Genomic DNA, 21112 nt, shown 5'->3' with positions numbered 1-21112 from the left:
TTCCATCTGCCATTCCTCAGTGGCCCAGTTGATCAAGATCCTATTGTGATGTCACCTTCACTACCAATCCACCAGCAATCTTAATGTCATCCACAAACTTAGTAACCATTCCACCCACATTCCCATTCAAATCATTAAAATAAATGACAAATATCAGTGGACCCAGCACCAATCCCTGCAGCATACCACCGCTCACAGCCCTGGTCTGAAAAATAACACACCATCACCATTCTCTGTCTCCCACTGTCATCTGGATAGATTCCCCTGGATCTGGTGTGATCCAACCATGCTACTTTGCAGCATCTACCCTACAGAAGGTCTTGCTGAAGATTATGTTTTTGTATTCATTGTGGGGAGTGGGCCATTGGAATACTCATTTTTAATTCATACAGAATGAGAAATCCTTGGCATTTTGCAGGACTGCCTTCCCCTCAGATGTATGCTGTTTAATGTTTGTGTTTGCAACTGATTATTGCAGTTCCTCTCTAACAAGCAGTCATAAACTCTAAAATTTTGTTCAAATATGAAGCCATGCATTGCAGAATGTACAAAGATTTTAACTGATGTATTTTATTCAGTAAGTTGTGAGTCTCTTTATATGTGATTCTTAAACCACTGATAACACTTGAATTGTGACACAAATCCACTTCATTACAAATAATCCAAATTTACATTCTACACACACAATCTATGTTAATATATTCAGAACAATCACAATACAAGCAGCCATCATATTCCTTTCAGATTTTATTATGGCATATTAAAGGCTTCTCGGAGGTAATTTACATTTTAACATCGTGAAGGAAAACGTTCTCAGACATACCATTCTATCCAAAGATATAAAATAAGGAGGCTTCTACTGTTAATATTCAATTGCAACTGTGAAAGCATTTAATATAGTAATACCTGAGACTTCTGAATTTACTTTCCATCTGGCAAATCAATAAAGTAACTTACCTTTTGACCACTGCTTGTAAAGCAGGGGTAACTTTGACTTGGTAATATCCAAAATCATAGTGATTCATTCATCAATGATGGTTCCACTCATGGCATGTGATGTTAGTATTAATATGGTTTTCATTGAGCATGACACAATCCACTGATAGGAACACACTCAACGATTCAGCAACAGCTTTTTCCCCTCTGCTATCCAATTCCTAAATGGAAATTGAACCCATGAACGCTACCTCACTTTTTTATTATTTCTGTTTTTTGCACTATTTTTAATTTAACTATTTAATATACATATATATATATATATATATACACTTTGATTTCTTTTCAATATTATCCTGTATTGCATTGTACTGCTGTCGCTAAGTTAGCAAATTTCAAGGCATCTGCCAATGTTATTAAACCCGATTCTGAAATAAAGTAAAGGATAGCAAAGATTCTACCATCGTAATACTGGCTTCTCTGGTTACAAGCAGAATATCAAAAAAACCAAGGGGCTGCCATCGAGGTCATTTAATGGCTATGGAAAGGGATAGACTAAGGTGTTACTGCCCAGTCACCTTGCACTAGAGCATAAGTTATTGGGGAAAATATGTATACCGATGTAAATCATCATTTAAAGAGCACAGTTAAATTGAGGACTGTCAGCAATGAACTTGCTCAGGGAAAAATGTAGCCAAGAACTTGTAATTTTTGAGGGCCAAATTCTACATGTGATCAAACTGTGAAAGGCAGTGGTATCCAAGTGAAAGTGGTGAGACATCCAAAAAGCTCTCAGCCTCTGGAAGCAAAAAGTGTTGGTTAGCATTGGTAAAAACTGCTGGCCCTTGAGTTCTGCAAGGCACTTTGCCGCTGATTCAATGTATTATGTATCGCTAAATTAGACTTAAATATTGAGCATTATAAGGTCACAGATAGTACATAAGCTGTTAGTTTGATAGCAAGTTTGAAAGTTGCATACTATAGGAAAGACATTGACCCAACTGGCAGAGCAAATGCAGATTGGTGTGGGAAAATGTAAGTTTACATTTTTGGGTAGGATGAGCCACAGTAGGGAGCTGACAATAAATGGTAGGATACTGAGAAATGCAGAACATTGGGATCTTGGAATGTATGTTCTCAGATCTCAGATTTAACAAGACAGGTCAATGAGGTTGTTATGAAGGCATATAGGATATTTCCCATTATTAATGAAGTTATAGAATACAAGTGGAATGAAGCTCTAACTGTATAAACAGATAGAAAACTGTATACAAGTCTATTCACTTCACTACAAGAAGGCTATCCAGAATTGATTTACAAGGATTTTTCCTGACCAGAGAATTATCATTATGAAGACACAGTTGAGCATAGTTGTTGCCTTAGAAGCAAATAGACAATTAGTCATATATAATTGAGAAGCTCAGAAGTGAGGAATAGTGAAGAAGTAATTAAGTAGAGGTGGCATGATGAGGAGATTGAGATCATACACTTGCCATGTTTGAGACGGTGACCCTCATTACATATTTAAAATAAAGTATTGCCGTCCGCACTTGATGTGCTCTCGTCTGTAAGGCTGCAAATCTAAGAGCTAGTAAATGGGACTAACTGGAGTAGCTATCTTTGCTGGCAAAGATATATGGCCACTTCAGGGCTGGTAATAATGGTAATTATTTTTTATTTGAGATGATGATTGATACAAAATGTATTCTGATTTCTGATCTTTTGGTGTTTCTTTCAACTGTAGTTTTAGTTTTTTCTTAGTTGCTAATAATTCTCACTTTATGGAAACTTCCATTCTTTACAGGTTACTTTTGTAAATGTACTTCTCTGTTTATGGGTACTCATTGTGAGATTGGTGTCAGCCCTTGTGCTTCTAACCCATGTCTGTATGGTGGAACGTGCCTTCCAGTGAACGATGGTTACATCTGCCAGTGTAGAGGACAATATACAGGAGTAAGGTTAGTTTCCTTATCTTATTAAATCTTGGATTGAATCTTAATTGAATTTTTTTTTTTGAAAAAGACATCCAATCAAACAAAAATGGAGAAGCTGTTGCCATTGTTTCTTAACGTTTACTGAATATACATGTTTAAGGTATAGTACTTTGTTTGAAAATACAAGTTATTTATATCTTTGGAGACTGTACCTAAATTTGTCATGTGTTTACATTTGTTGGAAAAACAGTAATAACAGAATTTTTGGTAAGGTTCAGGAACAGTTTGGCATTGCTGTGTTGAAATGGGTCTGCATTCTCTTGTTGAATCCAGGTAATATGATGGAACACTTGTGAGTGTTTTTTTTAAACATTTCTTCTCTTCCCAGCAAGCTGATATTAAATCTTTTTGTTGTTGAGAAATACGGATGTTTTAATTATTGCTGCAAATAACCTTTGATCCAGCGATAGCCACATGTTGGTGGACGTAATTATTTAAACGTCATGATTGATGGCTTTGGACAAAAGCCAGGATGATGCAAGGCAGTGACGAGCAAGCCTGCTTCATGTTGTCTCTAATGCTTTGCACTACAAATTGGCAGGCTCTGCCAAGAATTGTGTCAATTTGTTTAATCATAGGCTTTGAAATTATACCTTATTGTCTATGATTTCCAGTAATTTTGGATGAATGTGGTAGAAGTGTTGTGCATTTCCTATTTTAACAATATGCCTAGGATTCAAAGAGGCATTTTTTTTTCTGTACATTATTAAAAAATAATTCGTGCTTTCTAAACATTGCACACAGTGGCACAGTTCTGTTTTTTCTGTGATGCTTGAAATTTCTATTATAATAATTTAATCTGCATTCATTTTAGGTGTCAAGTGGGTCCATACTGCAAAGATAATCCTTGCAAAAATAATGGCAAATGTATCGATAGCCTTGATGGCCCTGTTTGTGAGTGTGAACCAGGTTATCATGGAGAAAGGTTTGTATTTGCCATAACTTAAACTTCAAATACACATAATACCTTTTTAGTCCTTTGCCCCCCAGAAAATCACTTTAATTTTGTTTACTTCCCTAGATGCTTGACTGATATTGACGAATGCCGTGATAGCCCTTGTCTTAACAAAGGCAGGTGTGAAAACACATATGGCTCCTTCAACTGTAATTGCAGTCAAGGCTTTGTTGGAAAATTTTGTGACGATACTGTGGTTAACAAATATGTATCCACGCCCTGGAATATTGCTTTAGAAGAAGTTATTGGAATTATAGCCTTTGTTGCAACCATATTCATTCTGGTTTTGTTGTTTGTCTTCTTCCGTAAGAAGATTTGTAAAAAGAAGCAGCATAACGAGAGCAGTGAAAAACGAATTGGAGCTACCACTTCTTTCTTGCAGAAGAACTATTTTGATTCTAAAATGAATAAAACAATCTATTCAGACATTCCACCTCAGGTGCCTGTTCGTCCAATCTCTTACACTCCAAGCATTCCAAGTGACTCCAGAAACAACCTGGACCGAAATTCTTTTGAAGGGTCTGCTATACCAGAGCATCCAGAGTTCAGTACTTTCAATCCGGACTCGATGCATGGACACCGGAAAACTGTGGCTGTTTGCAGCGTTGCTCCAAACCTACCTCCTCCTCCTCCATCCAACTCGCCATCCGACTGTGATTCCATACAAAAACCCAGCTGGGACTATGACTATGATGGTAAGTATCTTATTGTCGCTACTACAGATTGTAAGTCTACTGTTTGCTTCCCTTTTTCTCAGTCACGCCCTAAACTCAGCCACACTCCATTTCCTAGCAAGCCAGTAGCTTGCTACCATGCCTCTTAGCCTTTACAGCATCTAATTTTGCATTTCCACTACCTGTATACTGATTAAGGTAGTTCTGCTTCAGGCAGCAAAGTAGGAACATAAACTGCCTTTACTGACAACGGAGATTTTGCAAGTAACAGATGAAACATTTTAGTGGGGAGTGAACTTAGTCTCTCTTCAAAGTCAATTTACAGAATTTGCTGTGTTTAGATTTTTCATTGCCATCAATGGGCATTTCCAGGTGTCCAGCAAATGCATAATTAAGGGCTGTGTGTAATTTATGAACTGTTATAGAAAATGCCCTAAGGTATTAAGGAGTCTTTTTTGATCCAATTAGTACACTAAAGAGCTACTTACAGAAACAAATCCATAATATAAAAAAAATGACAATAAACTGGGAGTCAGAGTCTGAGAAGAATCCACATTACTTAGATTTGCACCTTGCTTTTCTTTCACAATCAGTAATATTGGAATGAGAGATACAGGCAGCTTTTTAGTCTGTCATTAATGAAGCCAGTAAGTATTTAGCAGTTAAAAATAGAAAAGTGTCAGTCAGAACTATTGCTGAGATCTGAAATCAAACAGAGAATTGTTGGGAATGCCCACAAGATCAGTCAAGGTTATGAGGAAAGGATAAAAACTGAATTACTATTACAAATCACTGATCTTAAACTTTTGTTGTCATACTCATCAGCAATGGAGGCAGACAGGTCAGGGTAGAAGATCAAGAATTAGTGGTAGGCATTGGAAGTGAGGGTTGCCCCTGTGGACTGATTGAAGATGTTCCACAAAACAGTCGCTCCATCTGTGTTTCTCCAGTATAGAGGAGGCCACATTATACATGCAATGCACTAGATTGGAAGAAGTGCAAATGAAACACTGCTTGACTGAGAGAACTATTTGGCCCTTAAATAGTGGAAAGGAATGGAATGAAATGGAAGAGCAGATTTTGCACGTACATGGGAAAGTCCCATGCTACTAAACTTACCCATTTTAGACATTTAGCATTTGGTTTTCAATTAGTGAAATCAAAACCTGACTGCAGTGTTGTTTCTGCCTTTCTGCATTAGTGATTCTTGCATGAAAAATGCTGCCTTGAAACAGTTTGATGCTAATTTATGCTTGCTGTTTTAATACTGTTTTAAATGCTGTTAATACTGTTTTAAATCTGGGCTTCTGATTTCATGTGTTTTAAATGCACTTAATGTAAATTAGAACAACACAGAATAAAGCCCACAGTATCCATGCTGACCAATGGTTCCTTTAACAAGTGCCGTCGGACTTTCAGAGATTAGAAGAACTCATGTTAATTTTGTTAACTTACAGCAAAGGTGGTGGATCTCGAAACCTGTCCATCAAAAAAGCCTCTTGAGGATAGTGCTTGCCATCCTTTTAACACCCAGGGAAGCATTTCAGAAGTCCAGTCTCTCAGTTCTTTCCAATCTGAATCATGTGATGACAATGGTAAGAACTTCACCCATCAAAACCTATATTGTCATGTCCAATACTAATTTGTCTCTCTTAGAGGACATTAGATGCTTATTGGAAGAGAAAATTGCATATTTCCCTGATTAATAGCTGACATTTCATTGGTATTCCATTATTCCTAACACTAAATCCACTAAAACTCCAAATACTGCACACTGAAGAAATCATTATATTAAGTAAATGACTCCTACTTATTCTTCAAATCTTCTACGAGTTACTTTTTAAATTTCATTTTTCTTTGGTTTTAGTGTCCATCTGTTTCAGTTTGCTGATAAGTGAGAACAGGATTTAACAAGTATTCAGTTACAGGTTCAATTTCCGCTGTAAGTAGAGGAAGTTCTTGAACAAAATGGGATTCTTTCATATTGATTGGTAGTTTCTCAGTTGGTATTGATTGTTAATGAACACTGGTTCTTTATTAGAAAAAAAGATGCAGCTGATGAGCTATTGCTGAACTGTTAGGAGAGGATGTTCCTGACTGCTAGTTTTAGTTTAAAAAAACTTACAAATAAATCAATGTAATAAAGTGCTGATGAGCTGTGTATTGAACATTGTCCAAACATTAAATTAGAATCAAGAGGTCTGCACTGAGATCTAACAATCTACCCCAGGTCAACCATGCAGTAATTAAGACTTAATTGTGTCACTGTGATAGAAGTTAATAGTACAAGAATGTTTCTGTGATGAAGGGAAGTGGAGTTCCCAAAAGGATCCTTAGAACAAAGCCAGCAGTTACTACTGCAAGCTCTGTTAATTAAATTTAGACTAACCTACAATATCCCATGTGATATTTTAAATGCCATTTCAGAAACTATTGCATCATTTGGTAGAATACTCCCTTGCATTAAGAGAGTGCTGGAATATCAAAGTGATGGCCTCATTAATTAGTAGAGTGGTGCACACCAGACTATCAGGCGGATGATGCATCTGTAGGAGAGCATTTATTTCAAGATCATTCTCTTGATCATGTACAGTATATACAAATGACAGAGTTGAGCAGTAATATTTTTATTTGACCACCATGTAAGTCCCAAGGTTTAAGGCATTAAATTTAGTCCTTGACAGTCATGTGTAACAGATTTTAGTAAATTAGCTGTCAAGTGTACAGTACTGTGGAAAGGTCTCGGGCACATGTATGTAGCTAGAGAGCCTAAGACTTTTGTACAATACTGCATTTGTCAATGTGGAGCAGAGAGCGAGTTTGGTTGGAGCAAAGAATGTTGGGAATGGTGAAGGTGGAGCACTGTAGGATGGGACAGGTGACAGAGAAAGACCGCTGGGGCAATGGGTAATGCGGGTGCAGACTCACCGAGTCCTGAGACACCAGGCAAGATTATTTGATTCCATTTGGTTTATTGATTATCAGCACTGATTATTGATTATCTCTCTGGTGCTTCCGGCTCCTTTCCCTCTCCCTTCCCCCCTCTCCCTTCCCCCCTCTCCCTTCCCCCCTCTCCCAACCATGATTTTCCTCTCTTCCCCCTTCCCACTCTCAGTCCCCAAAAGAGACCCATTTCATAATCAGGTTTATCATCACACACACGTCATGAAATTTGTTTTTTTTTCTGGAAGCAATTCCTTGCAATACATAAAATTACTACAGTACTATGCAAAATCTTAAGCACCCTAGCAATACACATGTTTTGACTTTTGCATAGTATTGTACGTACTTGGAATATAACTGGTGGTATTTTATTTTAAGAGGATTGTATGTAATCATGAAGGTAGTCTAACTTTCTGTTCGGTTTAGCTACCTTCTACAGTAATTTGCCATTTGTCCAGAGGTTGCTCAAACCCCATGTTTAGTAATTATTGTGGTGCAGTTGAATAATTGAAGAAATTCCTCCAATCTTTTTTTCGACCAAGAGGACTGAGATTGGCCCGCCATTTTGTGCAGTGCTCATTGATGCTACTCAAACTTTCACAGGCATGGTACCGATATTGATTTTCCAGTTGCTTGTCTCACAGACCATGAAAGATAATTGGGGCAGAGTACAAAGGAAGAAAGCCTGGAAACAACCATAGTGTCTGAAGTCAGGGTGTATATCTCCTCTGGCTGGCTCCTCTGCAAGATTTTTCTTAGTTAAACATATTAAAATGCTTGAGACAGAAGAGACTGTGGATGCTGTTATCTGGAGCAGCAAGGAATCTACTAGGGGACTTCAATGGGTCAATCAGCATCTGTGGAGAGGAAAGGAATTGTTGACGTTTCGGATCGACAGTTCTTTTCTGCCCCACAGGTTTGTGACCTGCTGAGTCCATCCAGCGTATTGTTCTTTGCTTCAAGATGCTTGTCTTTTATTTAGCAGTCGTTCCCTGAAAAATTCTGAGCAATCGTTCCCAGTGCTTAACGAAGTGATTGATTTCTAATTTTACTGAGGGTTCCTGGAACTGAGGTTAAGCTGCTAATTAACACTTGTAATTTTATTTAAAATGAAAATGAGGTCATCGAATTTTGATTTGGGGACTAAGTTACAGATTGCTCACTAGCAGCAATCTCTCTCAAACTGTCGTTCTTTCCTACGCTGCCTTAAACACGCAAGTTGTTGATACGTGTGTGGTTAGCAAACAAGGACTGGTTCAGGCTGGGCTCAGCCGTGTCATCCACTAAGGTTGGATTGCCTGTCACCAGCAACTGTTCGGGCTCATTTAATCAATTCATTGCCTCCTACTTGAGTAGCATAGAATGAAAGTCATGGGTGAGAGGAATCAAGGTCCAGGGACATAGAATAGGACAGCAAGACCAAACTATGTTGTGCAGAACTAATTAATTTAGTAATTAAATTACAATTAAACTAATCCCTTCTGCCTACATAGTGTCCAAATCATTCCATTTCCTGCATGTTCTTGTGCCAGTCTAAGAGGCCCTGAGCACCCCTGCCAGAGTTTTCTCCACCACCACCACCCCAGGCACTCTCCATTTCCTGTCTATTAACAAGAAACTTGCCCAGGCATCTCCCCTGATCTTTTCCCTCTAACCTGAATACATGTGCTCTGGTTTTCGACAGTTCAACCCTACGAAAAAGATGCTGGCTCTCTAATATATCTCTGCCTCCAGTATTCTTTTAAACCTTTATCAGATCTCGCGGTCTCTGCCGTCCCAAAGAAAACAACCCGAGCTTGTCCATCCTTTCCTTATAGCACGTGCCCTGTAATCCAGTCAGCATTCTGGGAAACCACTTCCTCACTCTCGCCAAGGCCTCAGCCCTCTTCCTATGATGGGGAGATCAGAAATGAATGCATTGCCCCAGAGTTGTCCTAAGTAGAGCTTTATAACATGATTTCTCGACGAATAAAGGCAAGCATACTAATGCCTTCTTTTATCTCCCTATTAACATGTGCATCCCCTTTCAGGGAGTTATGGTCTCTCCTTATATTGTTAAGGGTCTTGCCATTAACAGTACACTGTCTCTTTATACTTGGCATGTTTTGAAGATGGATTTAAGCTCTTTTTTTTTACATTGTATAAACTGGTGGAAATTACTCATTTTGTTACAATTACTTATGCAGAATATACATTAAAATAAATGTACTAAATGCAAAATAGTAATCAGATTGCAATGTTCTGTACATTGCTGTATATAAGGTCATTGAGGGGAACACACTGATGATGCTTGTACGGTGTTCATATACATTTGCAAATTCTCTAGAAATGAAGCAGCCCATGCCTCTTGCAGCAAGACAAGACTACAATCTGGTTTAGGCTAGTAAATGGCAAGTAATATTTGCACTGCAGAATTACTATGCAAGTGAAGGTGTTGGCATGTGGCCAAGTGGTTAAGGTGTTCGTCTAGTGATTGGAAGGTTGCTAGTTGGAGCCTTGGCTGAGGCAACGTGTGTGTCCTTGAGCAAGGCACTTAACCACACGTTGCTCTGCGACGGCACCGGTGTCAAGCTGTATGGGTCCTAATGCTTGGATCCTAATTCTTACCCTTGGACAACATCGGTGGCGTGAAGGGAGGAGTCTTGCAGCATGGGCAACTGCTGGTCTTCCATACAACCTTGCCCAGGCCTGCACCCTGGAAACCTTCCGAGGCGCAAATCCATGGTCTCATGAGACTAACGGATGTCTGTTATTAGAAAGTTTAACCCATTGACACCTGTCATTCAGTAACATAGCTAAAACTGAGTCCCATACCATCAACATTCTGGAGTTCACTTTCAATCCGCCAGACTGGCCAACTAAACACCATGGCTACATGTGCAAGTCAGATAACCCTTTCTATTATCAGCAAGGTATAAGTCAGGAGGATAATGGTATTCCTGGATGAGTACAGTGGTAGCTCGATGCTATCCAGGTCTAAACCGCCTATAGTGGGACCCATTCATAGTGTTTATTCCAGTTTATTCTACCATTATACAGTGGCTGGAGTGTGTACCCTCTATCTTCTATAAAATGCTTTGCTGATTCTCAAACAAGATCACTCAGATCTGCATCTGCAGCTGGATCTTCAACTTCCACGCAAACAGGACCCAGGCTGTAAAAATAGGGGACAAGCTCTCCTCTACAATCACTCTGAGCACCGGTGCCCCACAAGGCTGTGTACTCAGCCCCCTGCTGTACTCACTGTACACCCAAGATCGTGTAGCCAAGTTTCCATCAAACTCAGTATATAAGTTTGCTGATGACACAACAATTGTAGGCCGTATCTCAGGTAATGATGAGTTTGAGTACAGAGAGGAAATTAAGAACTGGTGGCATGATGTGAAGACAATAACCTATCCCTCAACATCAGCAAGACAAAGGAATTAGTTGTTGACTTCAGAAGGAGTAGCGGACCGCACGACCCAATTTACATCAGTGGTGCGCCAGTGAAACAGGTGAAAAGCTTTAAGTTCCTTGGGGTCAATATCACAAATGACCTGACTTGGTCCAACCAAGCAGAGTTCACTGCCAAGAAGGCCCACCAGCACCTTTACTTAGTGAGAAAACTAAAGAAATTTGGCCTGTCCCCTAAAACGCTCACTAATTTTTATAGATGCACTGTAGAAAGCATTCTTCTAGGGTGCATCACAACCTGGTATGGAAGTTGTCCTGTCCAAGACCGAAAGAAGCCGCTTAAGATCGTGAACACGGCGCAGCACATCACACAAACCAATCTTCCGTCCGTGGACTCACTTTACACTGCACGCTGTCAGAGCAGTGCTGCCAAGATAATCAAGGACACAACCCACCCAGCCAACACACTCTTCATCCCTCTTCCCTCCGGGAGAAGGCCCAGGAGCTTGAGGACTCATACGGCCAGATTTGGGAACAGCTTCTTTCCAACTGTGATAAGACTGCTGAACGGATCCTGATCCGGATCTGTGCCATACCCTCCAAATATCCGGACCTGCCTCTCGGTTTTTTTGAATTACCTTACTTCCCATGTTTCTATTATCTATTTATGATTTATAATTTAAATTTTTAATGTTTACTAATTTTAACAATTTTTAATATTTAATATTTGTAATCCAGGGAGTGTGAAGCGCAGAATCAAATATCGCTGTGATGATTGTACGTTCTAGTACCAATTGTTTGGCGACAATAAAGTATAAAGTAGCTATACAAGCTACCCTGACATCACCTCACAAGCACACAATCTCTAACACCAAAGTGAACAAGGGCAGCACCTGCAATTTCCTCTCCTAGGTTGTACACCATCCTGACTCGGAAATATGTCACCAGTTCTGGGTCTAAATTCGAGAACTCTCTACTCAATGACATCGGGGAAGTTCCTTTGAGACACATTGCCACCTTGTTAAGGGCAGTTAAAGATGAGCCATAAACACTGGCTTTGCCAGTCCCAACAGATAACCAATTAATTGAAAAAATTTACAACAATTTCACACTTACTCCAAAAGTGCTCATCTCTTATGGATCCCCAATACCCTTCCATTCCTCTAGAGTTCTAATGGTAAGCATCCAGCATGACAGTGCAGTGCCAAATGCCAGATCCAATTGAGTTTTGCATTCCAAGGCTTGATGTATATCAAGAAATCTTCAGTCCTTTCCACTACCCTCTCCAATGAACTCCCTTTCCCAGACCCTACATTCTTGTTTTACTTCGACTTTCCTTTGCCTCCCCATGGTGAAAATCGTAATGTAATGGAATGTTTAAAATATTCTTGATTAGTTGTGCCAGCTGCCTAATATCAGCACTTTAGCATTCTCTATAATGTATAATTTTTTTTTGCATTTCACACACCTGTTTCAGCAGTTAATATTTCCCTGTTGAGAAGATGGAATCAAAGCCATGTCTGCTCTCACTTCAGAAGTGGTCCCTGCGCTCTAACAGGCAGCCATTTTGTACATTTACTGCATTTGCCATCTAAAATAAGATTTCCTTGTATTTAAAATTAATAGACAATTTGATGCCATAGTCTCTGTTTACGATTCAGAAAGTTTTACTTTAACTCAGGACTCTTACAGCAAAAGTGTAGAATTTTGAGGCTGTTGAGAAAATTTTCTAAGGATGTTCAAGTGTGCAAGGTCGAGTAATTGACATTGCCTCAGAGTGAGTGGGAAGGTAACAAAATTGTAGAGGAGGAGAAAATAAGACAAGGGAGATATCCACAATATGCAACTTTGATAATAATGAGTGACGACCAATGAATGGGATAAATCGAAGGTCAGAGATAGAAAGACAGATTTGAAGGGGTGGAGGTAGAAGGGATTGCAGCCAAGTAATGCATATATATTTTATAAGATTATAAGACATAGGTGTAGAATTAGGCCATTCAGCCCATCGAGCCTGCCCTGTCATCCCAGATCCCACTCAACCCCATGCACCTGCCTTTTCGCCATATCCTTTGATGCCCTGTCTGATCAGAAAACGATCAACTTCTACCTTAAACGTACCCACAGACTTGGCCTCCACTGCAGTCTGTGGCAGAGCATTCCATAGATTCACTGTTCTCTGGCTAAAAAAAAAAGTCCTCCTTACCTCCGTTCTAAAATGTCACCCCTCAATTTTGAGGCAGTGCCCTCTAATTCTGGATACCCTCACCAAAGGAAACATCCTCTCCACATCCACCCTATCTTGTCCTTTCAACATTCGGAAGGTTTCAATGAGATCCCCACGCAGTCTTCCAAATTACAGTGAGTACAGGCCCAAAGCTGCCAAATGCTGCTCATACATTAACCTTTTCATTCCCAGAATCATCCCTGTGAACCTCCTCTGGATCCTTTCCAGTGACAACACATCCATTCTGAGAGATGGGGCCCAAAGCTGTTGAGCATACTTCAAGTGCAGCCTGATTAGTATCTTATAAAGGCTCAGCATTATCTCCTTCCTTTTGTGTTCCATTCCCCTTGAAATAAGTGCCAACATTGCATTTGCCTCCTTTACCACAGACTTTACCATTTTCTATGTTGTCTTTCTGATACACATTTAAAGGGGGACTTGGAGTCCTGTACATATCAATATTTTCATTGCACGTAGGTTAATGAGGCATCCAACTGATTCTTGCCTATCCAGCAAAAACCATGGACATTATTACAACTGCAACTGCACTGCATTTTGGTTAACTACAAAGCATTAAGGCACATTCTGAGACCATGAAAGGTTTTTCATAAGTGCAAGGCTTTTTCAAACTAATTATAATACTGTAGGGATGGTCCATATCTACCACATCCATTTTTGTTCCATAATCATCACAGCGAAAGTTAAAATCTAATTCTGGAGTTGCTAATCTGAATGAATGTGACAAGCTATTCTGACCAGAGCTTGGAAATTTGGACAGAAGGCACCCACTTTAAAGTTAACCAAAAAAAAATGCAATTAAGCTATTGGGCAGCAAAATAACCTCTGCACATGTTTCATGATGATCTCCAAGTTGTCTGTGCCACAGGATATTAAAGGAAATATTTTCTTGTTACTCGTGATGTTTATGTATATAAATTTTTGGGAGCTTTCAGGAATAAATTAAAACGTCTCATACAGATTATGGGACTTTTTTCTGGCATCAGAGTATAAAGACATGTTATATATTTCTTTACTGACAACAAACTTTCCTATTTGCATAGGAATAGCTTTGTGTGGATAGCTTTGTTTAATGAAGGATCCTGTTAGAATTTCTGGGTGTGTTCTGTAACTTTACCAACAAATTTAGATGCTAATCTTGTAGGAAGTATGTTTTAAAGAAAATGAATAGTACATTTGGTTGTTTTCCTTGTCCTACTTGAATTCATTGGTTTATCTTGATAAATACTGTATAGACTGAAGAAATAAAAATGATTGTGAAGGTAGTTATTTACAATCATCAAGATTTCCAGTTGTGTTTCTGAATCTGCTGGCATGGGGCTTTGTAAGTGAAAGGTGTAGGAATCCATGTGATATTAATTGTTTACAGGTGCAATATCTCTCATTTAAATTCACCAGTATGTAAGATGGAGCTGAGGCAGTTTGTCATTCAAGCATAAAAACTTACACTCCACAATCATTTTGATGGGATTTATGTTTGCAGTTTTGTTTTAGTTTCAGCTTGCGTGAGGTACTGTACTCAAAAGAAACCAACTGAAGAGAAAACATGCAAAACCCTACCCTAAGAAGTGTGAGCTCCAACTTAAGCAGACAATTTAACTTCCTCGAATTAGCTCTTCTTTTACTGAGATGATAGAGGAACATTGAGTTTGAGATAATATTTTCCCTCCGTTTTCTCTGAAGTTTCTGAAAAGCCCACAAAGCATCCCCAGTATATATGCAAATTTAAAATAAGTTAAGCAAGACATGACTGGTTATGCATTGGTGACTACAGATGGAAAACTAGTTGTCAAACACTGATCACCTAAAATGGATTCCTCAGGTAATTCACATTGATGACAGTGAGGTCATTCTGTTGGCTAACGAAATATTCCTGCTGCTGCAGACACTTCATACTGTGTTTTAAAGATGTATTTTAATTAACAGCAGAGCTAGGATAAATATTGATGAATGTCTTAAGTTTATGTACTAATTGTAAATTTATTTTAATCTACTCCTTCCCTATTCTCCTCCAAGCTTCCATAGTGACTGTAATACACCTTGTCAATGCAGTTGTTGACTCGGTAGAAAAAGAAGGTATATCTTTTTTTACAAAGCTCAGTTATCAGTGTATTGTGGTTACTTGAACTGTTCTATGTTGTAAGTCTATAACACTGTCATGTACCTGCAGTGAGAGTGCTGTTTATCCATTTAGCAGTAGTCATCAATATTACTAATCTGAAAAACAATTTTGTTCACATTTCCAAAATATGTCCTGAACATTGATATTTTAAAAAATATGATTTTTCAATTCATGCTCCAAACTGTACTGGTTCCAGATTATGACTGGAACTTCTTTCTTTCAACGGACAAAATAATATGGTTCCAAGTTGTTTGAAGGCAGTAAAACTATTTTCATCCTTTTTTGATTTCTTTGCTATGCATATTCAGGAACATATTGAAAATGCATTTGTACATTTATGATGTACCATTGGTTTTGTGTTCCTCTTTTGTGCTCTTTCCTCTTATCTGATTTATAGACGTGGCTGTAAAAATAAGTACCAAAATTCTTTGAGAAAGTATTAAATATAATAATCACTTAAGACAAAGTGTTTGAGCAGTGAATAGAAGCAGTACCAGTAGGATAAGAAATAATAGATTAGAAATGACTGTATTCTGTGACAGTTAAGATTCTATGACAAGCCTTCGAATGTTATCTATCTGAGAGCTCTGAAAATACGAATCAAATACTTTGGCCCAGTCTGCTCTTCACCTACAAAAGGTAAACTCAAAGATAATCCAAGATAAATCCTTGAAGCTAAATTTTATTGGAAATTACATAGTTCAAAATGATCAATCTTCCACTTTAGGAATAAAATGTTACTTTTTTAGAATTAAGTAACCTTACCTTGCTCATAAAAGAAGATGTCATGGACACGTTCCTGAACCAGGAAGGGAATGCAAATTAAAGTCTCAAACCAGAATTTCAGTCTGGTTGTGGTTCTTCTAAGTTTCCATCTCTTCTTCCCAAAATCTATTAGCAAAGTACATCTAATTCTGGCCACATCAATCTTGAGACTCACAGTGTAAAGTGCAGGTATAGTGTTACTGAATGTGACAATGACAGAAAGTTGGGCCTTAAAATATGTAGAAAGCCAAACATCAACAGTAACTGTTATCTATTCAACTTTAGTAATGTATACCCTGATTGGATCATTTCAGCCTTGACATTAAGGAGGTGGCAATACTGGGGGCTCAAACTGAAATTGAAATATCTCATTTTAGTACCTGGCTTTAAAATGATATGCCAACAGGTAAAAAAAACACTACTTTAGTATTAAAGAGGTATTGTTGAATGAGTACTTAAGTGTTAGGTTATTGTATGGCCTCTTTTTGAACCATTAGGCAGTGTTGTGCCATGAATAAGTAGACCCCAATTTATGTATCTTCATGTTTGAAATTATCTTATGGAAGTTACAATTCTTGTTTACCGAAATATTTCAAAGTTTATTTCTAATAAAGGTCACCTTTTTAAGGTTAGAATATTGAAATAGGGAAAATGTCATGTATATAATAACAAAAGAGAGCAGATGTAGGCACCTGATGTCCAGATCCTCTGGTTTCCTTAGTCCAAATATCCGTTAATTTCAGCCCTGAGTACACTTGGCAACTGGATCTCTGCGTGTCAGAGGTAAAGAATTCAAAATGTTCATAAATTTTCATCTTCATAAATACTTGGCTCAGTGAAAACTGGATGGCATGTTAGGAGAACTCTCAGGGTAATCTGGTTCAAAATAATCCAGTTATTGATCCGGAGTTTCTTCAGAAGTCCAGAATGAGGCCTAAAACTTGGTAGTTATGGTAATTTCTTCAGGTGTTACAAGAACAAAGGACGAACAAAGAAATGATGACACAGGAAAAGAAGTTATGGTCATCTCATATTTAGACTAAGGATAAACACCATTCCAGTGATAACAATTAGCTTACTAAATGGCCAGTTTCAATAAGCATGACACCTGCTGCAGAAAACAGAAGTTTCTAAAAAAAAATACAGAATGAACAATTATTGGACAATTTACTGAACGATTTTATAGGTGATTATATAAAAATTAAAAGCCAGCGTAGGAGAAAGTTGCACTGCGTGGAAAATGCTACAAAAATAACAATTCTGCACCTTAATCAAGCAAGATGGAGTAAACAACTTATTCATATTTCTTCTTTCAATTCCTCCCAGAATCATTAATGCCTCAATTTATTTTCTAATTAGTGCAATGGTAAATTGTTTGACAGCGGTTCTTCCGTATTATAAAGAGCCTTTTAAAAACCACTTATTCTGGTAAACAGCACTTAACTGCTCTTTAAAGTGTACGTAAGTGGGTATTTAAATTGTTTGTTGCAAGCAAGCACATGGAATGTTAGTATAGAGATTTCTTTAATATCCTGATGCTTTAATATTTCATGTTTTCTTCCTCCCTTTCTTCTCTTTGCCATCTAAAGAAACTCTTGCGGGTCATGACCTCAAGAATCCAAGAGGTGACTTTTGTCTGCATGCCTTTTCTCCCCCCTCATACTCACTAAAGCTGTGCATCTTTCACTTTAACATCCACTGCACGGTAATCTGTGTAGTTGCAAGATGATATGTTAATCCATTGTTCATGTGCTCAATATCGGTTATAAGTGTGGTTGGTAGACAATATAGAAGGTTTGTATTTTCAATCCTACCCCACCTGTTTCTATTCTTGCAAATTAGCCACGGCATTGTAATATAACCAGAATAACATTACCCGCTGGTTTAAGACTCTGTACAGTTAAATGACTACATGCAGCTGTCAATTGGCATATTTTTAAAATATGCAGGTAAAAGGATATGAGAGATCTGGTGCCCACCCCACCCATGTCCTATTACACCTTGGTGAACTTGAGCAACACTAACAATAATTTCTTCTTGCATACAAATTGTTGTTTGTTGTGTTCTTGGCTTTTAATAATGCTAATAGTGCAATTCAAAATAAAACGTTCTAATTTTTTCCCTTTCTTCTCCTTTGAAAAAGCATATCACTGGGACACATCTGATTGGATGCCGAATGTTCAGCTACCTGGCATCCAGGAATATCCACAGTATGAGGTAACTGAACACCCAGCCCCGCTTTATTCTGACCCTAATGCCATTGACACAGACTACTATCCTGGAGGGTATGACATTGAAAGTGATTTCCCGCCACCTCCAGATGATTTCCCAGTTCATGATGAACTGCCGCCATTGCCCCCAGAATACAATGAATTTGATTCCATACAGTCGCCGCGGGACATGCCCGTTGCTGGAAGTCTGAATTCAATGTCACAAAATAGACAGCATTTTAACATGAACCAGTGTCTACCCCACCACCACTATTCAGCGGACCTCTCAGAACGGCAGAATGCAGTCCCCGCGGGAAGCAGCTATCGGGGTACCTACCCTTCCTACTCCCTAACGTATAATGATGACTTTGACGCACCCAGTATGGATAACATGTCTATGTCTGTGTACACATCTACCACCGCCTCTTGCTCTGATGTCTCAGCGTGCTGTGAGATGGAAGAATCTGAAGTCATGATGAGTGACTATGAAAGTGGAGATGAAGGCCACTTTGATGATGTAACTATTCCACCACTGGACTTTCAGCAACACACAGAAGTCTGACAATTCTAAAGTGCCTGGGCTTTAACGGGACTGCACCATGCAACAGCTTCTATATTGACAAGTATTCTATGTTATTTTGCATATTGGTTTGCAAGCATTGTCGGTCAGCTAATTCCAGCATGGCTGCAGAGGATCATGCAGCATGTTTCTACACATCACTGGTTTCTTTCTCCTGAACTACTGGAACTGAATTTAACAAATTACATTTTCATTGGCTGTGCCATTTCAGAATGTGGTTTTGTATCAGTACAAACATGCAAAGTATTGAAGGATTTTGATATTTGGCAATATATTTCACAACATCCTTTCATTGTGGTATTGGTCTGTATTTATGTAGTTCTAATAATACAGAGATTAATTTTTTAAAATAATTTTTCTTGTCCTGCAGTTTTTCTTTGTAAATTTAATGTACAGTTCTGATTAAATAGTCTAAACTAGGATTTTGTAGATATGTGGAATTGTTTCCAGAATTTTAGTGCTGTTCAAGTGTGTTCATCATTTGCTTTAACAGTGGCATACCCTGATAGTTGCGTACAAACTAGTGATTGGGGTTCTACTCTTAACTTTATTATTTCCAGTCAATTTAAACATTCATCATAAACATTTTTACCAAATGTACCAAAATGCCAAGTTGATAAGAATGAGTGGGTTTATTTTGCTATGTTTGGGTCTGAAACATGAAAATGTCTTAACAGTGAATGAATGCATTTTTTAATTGTAAATTGTGTGAATTTTTTTTCAGTAAAAGGGGACCTACTGAATTTTTAGAACCAAAACTTTGCATAACATGACAATGACTTTCTAAAGCTCTCTGTGGTGCAATGGTCCTGGTTTTTTTTAAATGAAACTTCCATTGGCATACACTTACTTTCTCATTGGTAATAAATTGTGGAAAATTAATTGCCTTGTGCTGTGTCTTTATGAATTCAAATTGAATTGAACTTTGCCAGAAAGTAAATCAGGAATGTATCACCAAAGTAATAATTCTCAGGTAATGCAGCCTTAAGCATCCACAGGGTTTTTCCCAGGCTCACCATAGTTTTGGTGGTAGATCAGAGTAAACCCCAATGGAAATTAAAGACTTCTTTAGATATATTTTTTAAAATGCATCTGATTTTCCATAAGCTTTTTCATGTCTGCATTTGTACTGTGAAATGGAAAACCCATTTGTCAAAAGGAGAAAACCTAATATAAAATTTTTTGGAGTATAATTTCTTAAGGGGTTGCTTGATTCACTTAACTGCTATCAAATAAAGTATTATTTTTCTCTAATGCATATATTTAAAGTCAAATAAATGTAATTATTCAGATTACATTTCACAATTACAGATTTAAATTTATTTTGTGACTTGTAATGTTTTTTATTCTTTAATGTCTCAGCTTGACTCGAGGAAAAAAAACTCAGACTTAGCTGGTTATTTTTTGTACTGCAACAGATGAAGGGTCCAACCACGTGCATTTGGGCAATTTTCCAAATTGTTTCCCTTATTCATTGTGGTTGCCTCTCTGGCTGGAGCCTTGTATCCAGTGGTGTGCCTCAGGGATCGTTGCTGGGTCAGTTGTTGATTATCAACGATCTGGATAATGTTGTTGTAAAATATGTAAGGGTATAGATAGAGTAATAGTTCAACGTGGACTAGACGGGGCAAAGAGCCTGCTTCTGTGTTGTCTTCTGAGAAGATTTTCTTGTTTCCTCTTCTCACCCTTGTGCTGAAAAGGAAAGATGAAAGAAAGTAGCAAGTGAATGGCGCAAACATTTTATTTCAACTAGATTATATTTATGTGGTTTATCATGATGAACTGTTCAGCATGGTAATTGTGGTTCCTTTATTTATAGAAATATGAATGCTCCAGTTAGATGCCTCTTCATTTTGCTTGTATTTTCATTTTAAAAAAGGAAACATGAACCTTTGGGGGTCAAAGGATTTGATTGACATGCAGTTCAAAATTTGAAAATGTATAAACGAACTCTTGTTGCCTGAAATAATTTTAAATTTGTAATGTAGATCTGTAGATCAGTTTGTTGACTAAGTGAAGAGTTATAGTAATGAAATCCTAACATGACATTTTCAAGCTGCTCAAGGAACTCAACAATCCAGGCAGCATCTATGGAAAAGAGTGAATGGTTGACATTTTTGGGCCAAGACTCTTCATTAGAACTGGAGAAAGAAAATTGGTCAGAGTAAGAAGGTGGGAGGAGGGGAGGAAAAAGTACAAGTTAGTAGGTGATTGGTGAAACCGGGAGAGGGGGTAGTGGTGAAGTGAAGAGCTGGGAAGTCGATTGGTGAAAGAAATAAAGGCCTAGAGATA

At 38.1% G+C, this 21112-nt stretch overlaps 1 protein-coding gene across 4 annotated transcripts in view; it reads left to right on the top strand.

The window, feature by feature from the left end:
• fat1a (FAT atypical cadherin 1a) overlaps window positions 1-19702 on the top strand; it is a 173624-nt gene extending 153922 nt beyond the window's left edge. The window contains exons 23-29 of one of the 4 annotated variants that reach the window (XM_072252622.1): window positions 2741-2894; window positions 3745-3855; window positions 3952-4580; window positions 6017-6154; window positions 15160-15219; window positions 17620-17655; window positions 18174-19702. In XM_072252622.1, coding sequence (XP_072108723.1) covers window positions 2741-2894; window positions 3745-3855; window positions 3952-4580; window positions 6017-6154; window positions 15160-15219; window positions 17620-17655; window positions 18174-18802 — 1757 coding nt within the window. In that variant the 3' untranslated portion in view covers window positions 18803-19702. The remainder of the gene's footprint in view (window positions 1-2740; window positions 2895-3744; window positions 3856-3951; window positions 4581-6016; window positions 6155-15159; window positions 15220-17619; window positions 17656-18173) is intronic. The other 3 variants (XM_072252624.1, XM_072252623.1, XM_072252625.1) reach the window with 3 other exon arrangements.
• Window positions 19703-21112: the final 1410 nt, after the last annotated feature.

Source organism: Mobula birostris, chromosome 3 (assembly GCF_030028105.1).
Source record: "Mobula birostris isolate sMobBir1 chromosome 3, sMobBir1.hap1, whole genome shotgun sequence".
Classification (NCBI taxonomy): Eukaryota; Metazoa; Chordata; class Chondrichthyes; order Myliobatiformes; family Myliobatidae; genus Mobula; species Mobula birostris.
Note: the sequence above shows the minus strand (reverse complement) of the source record. Positions and strands in the feature narration are given on the sequence as shown.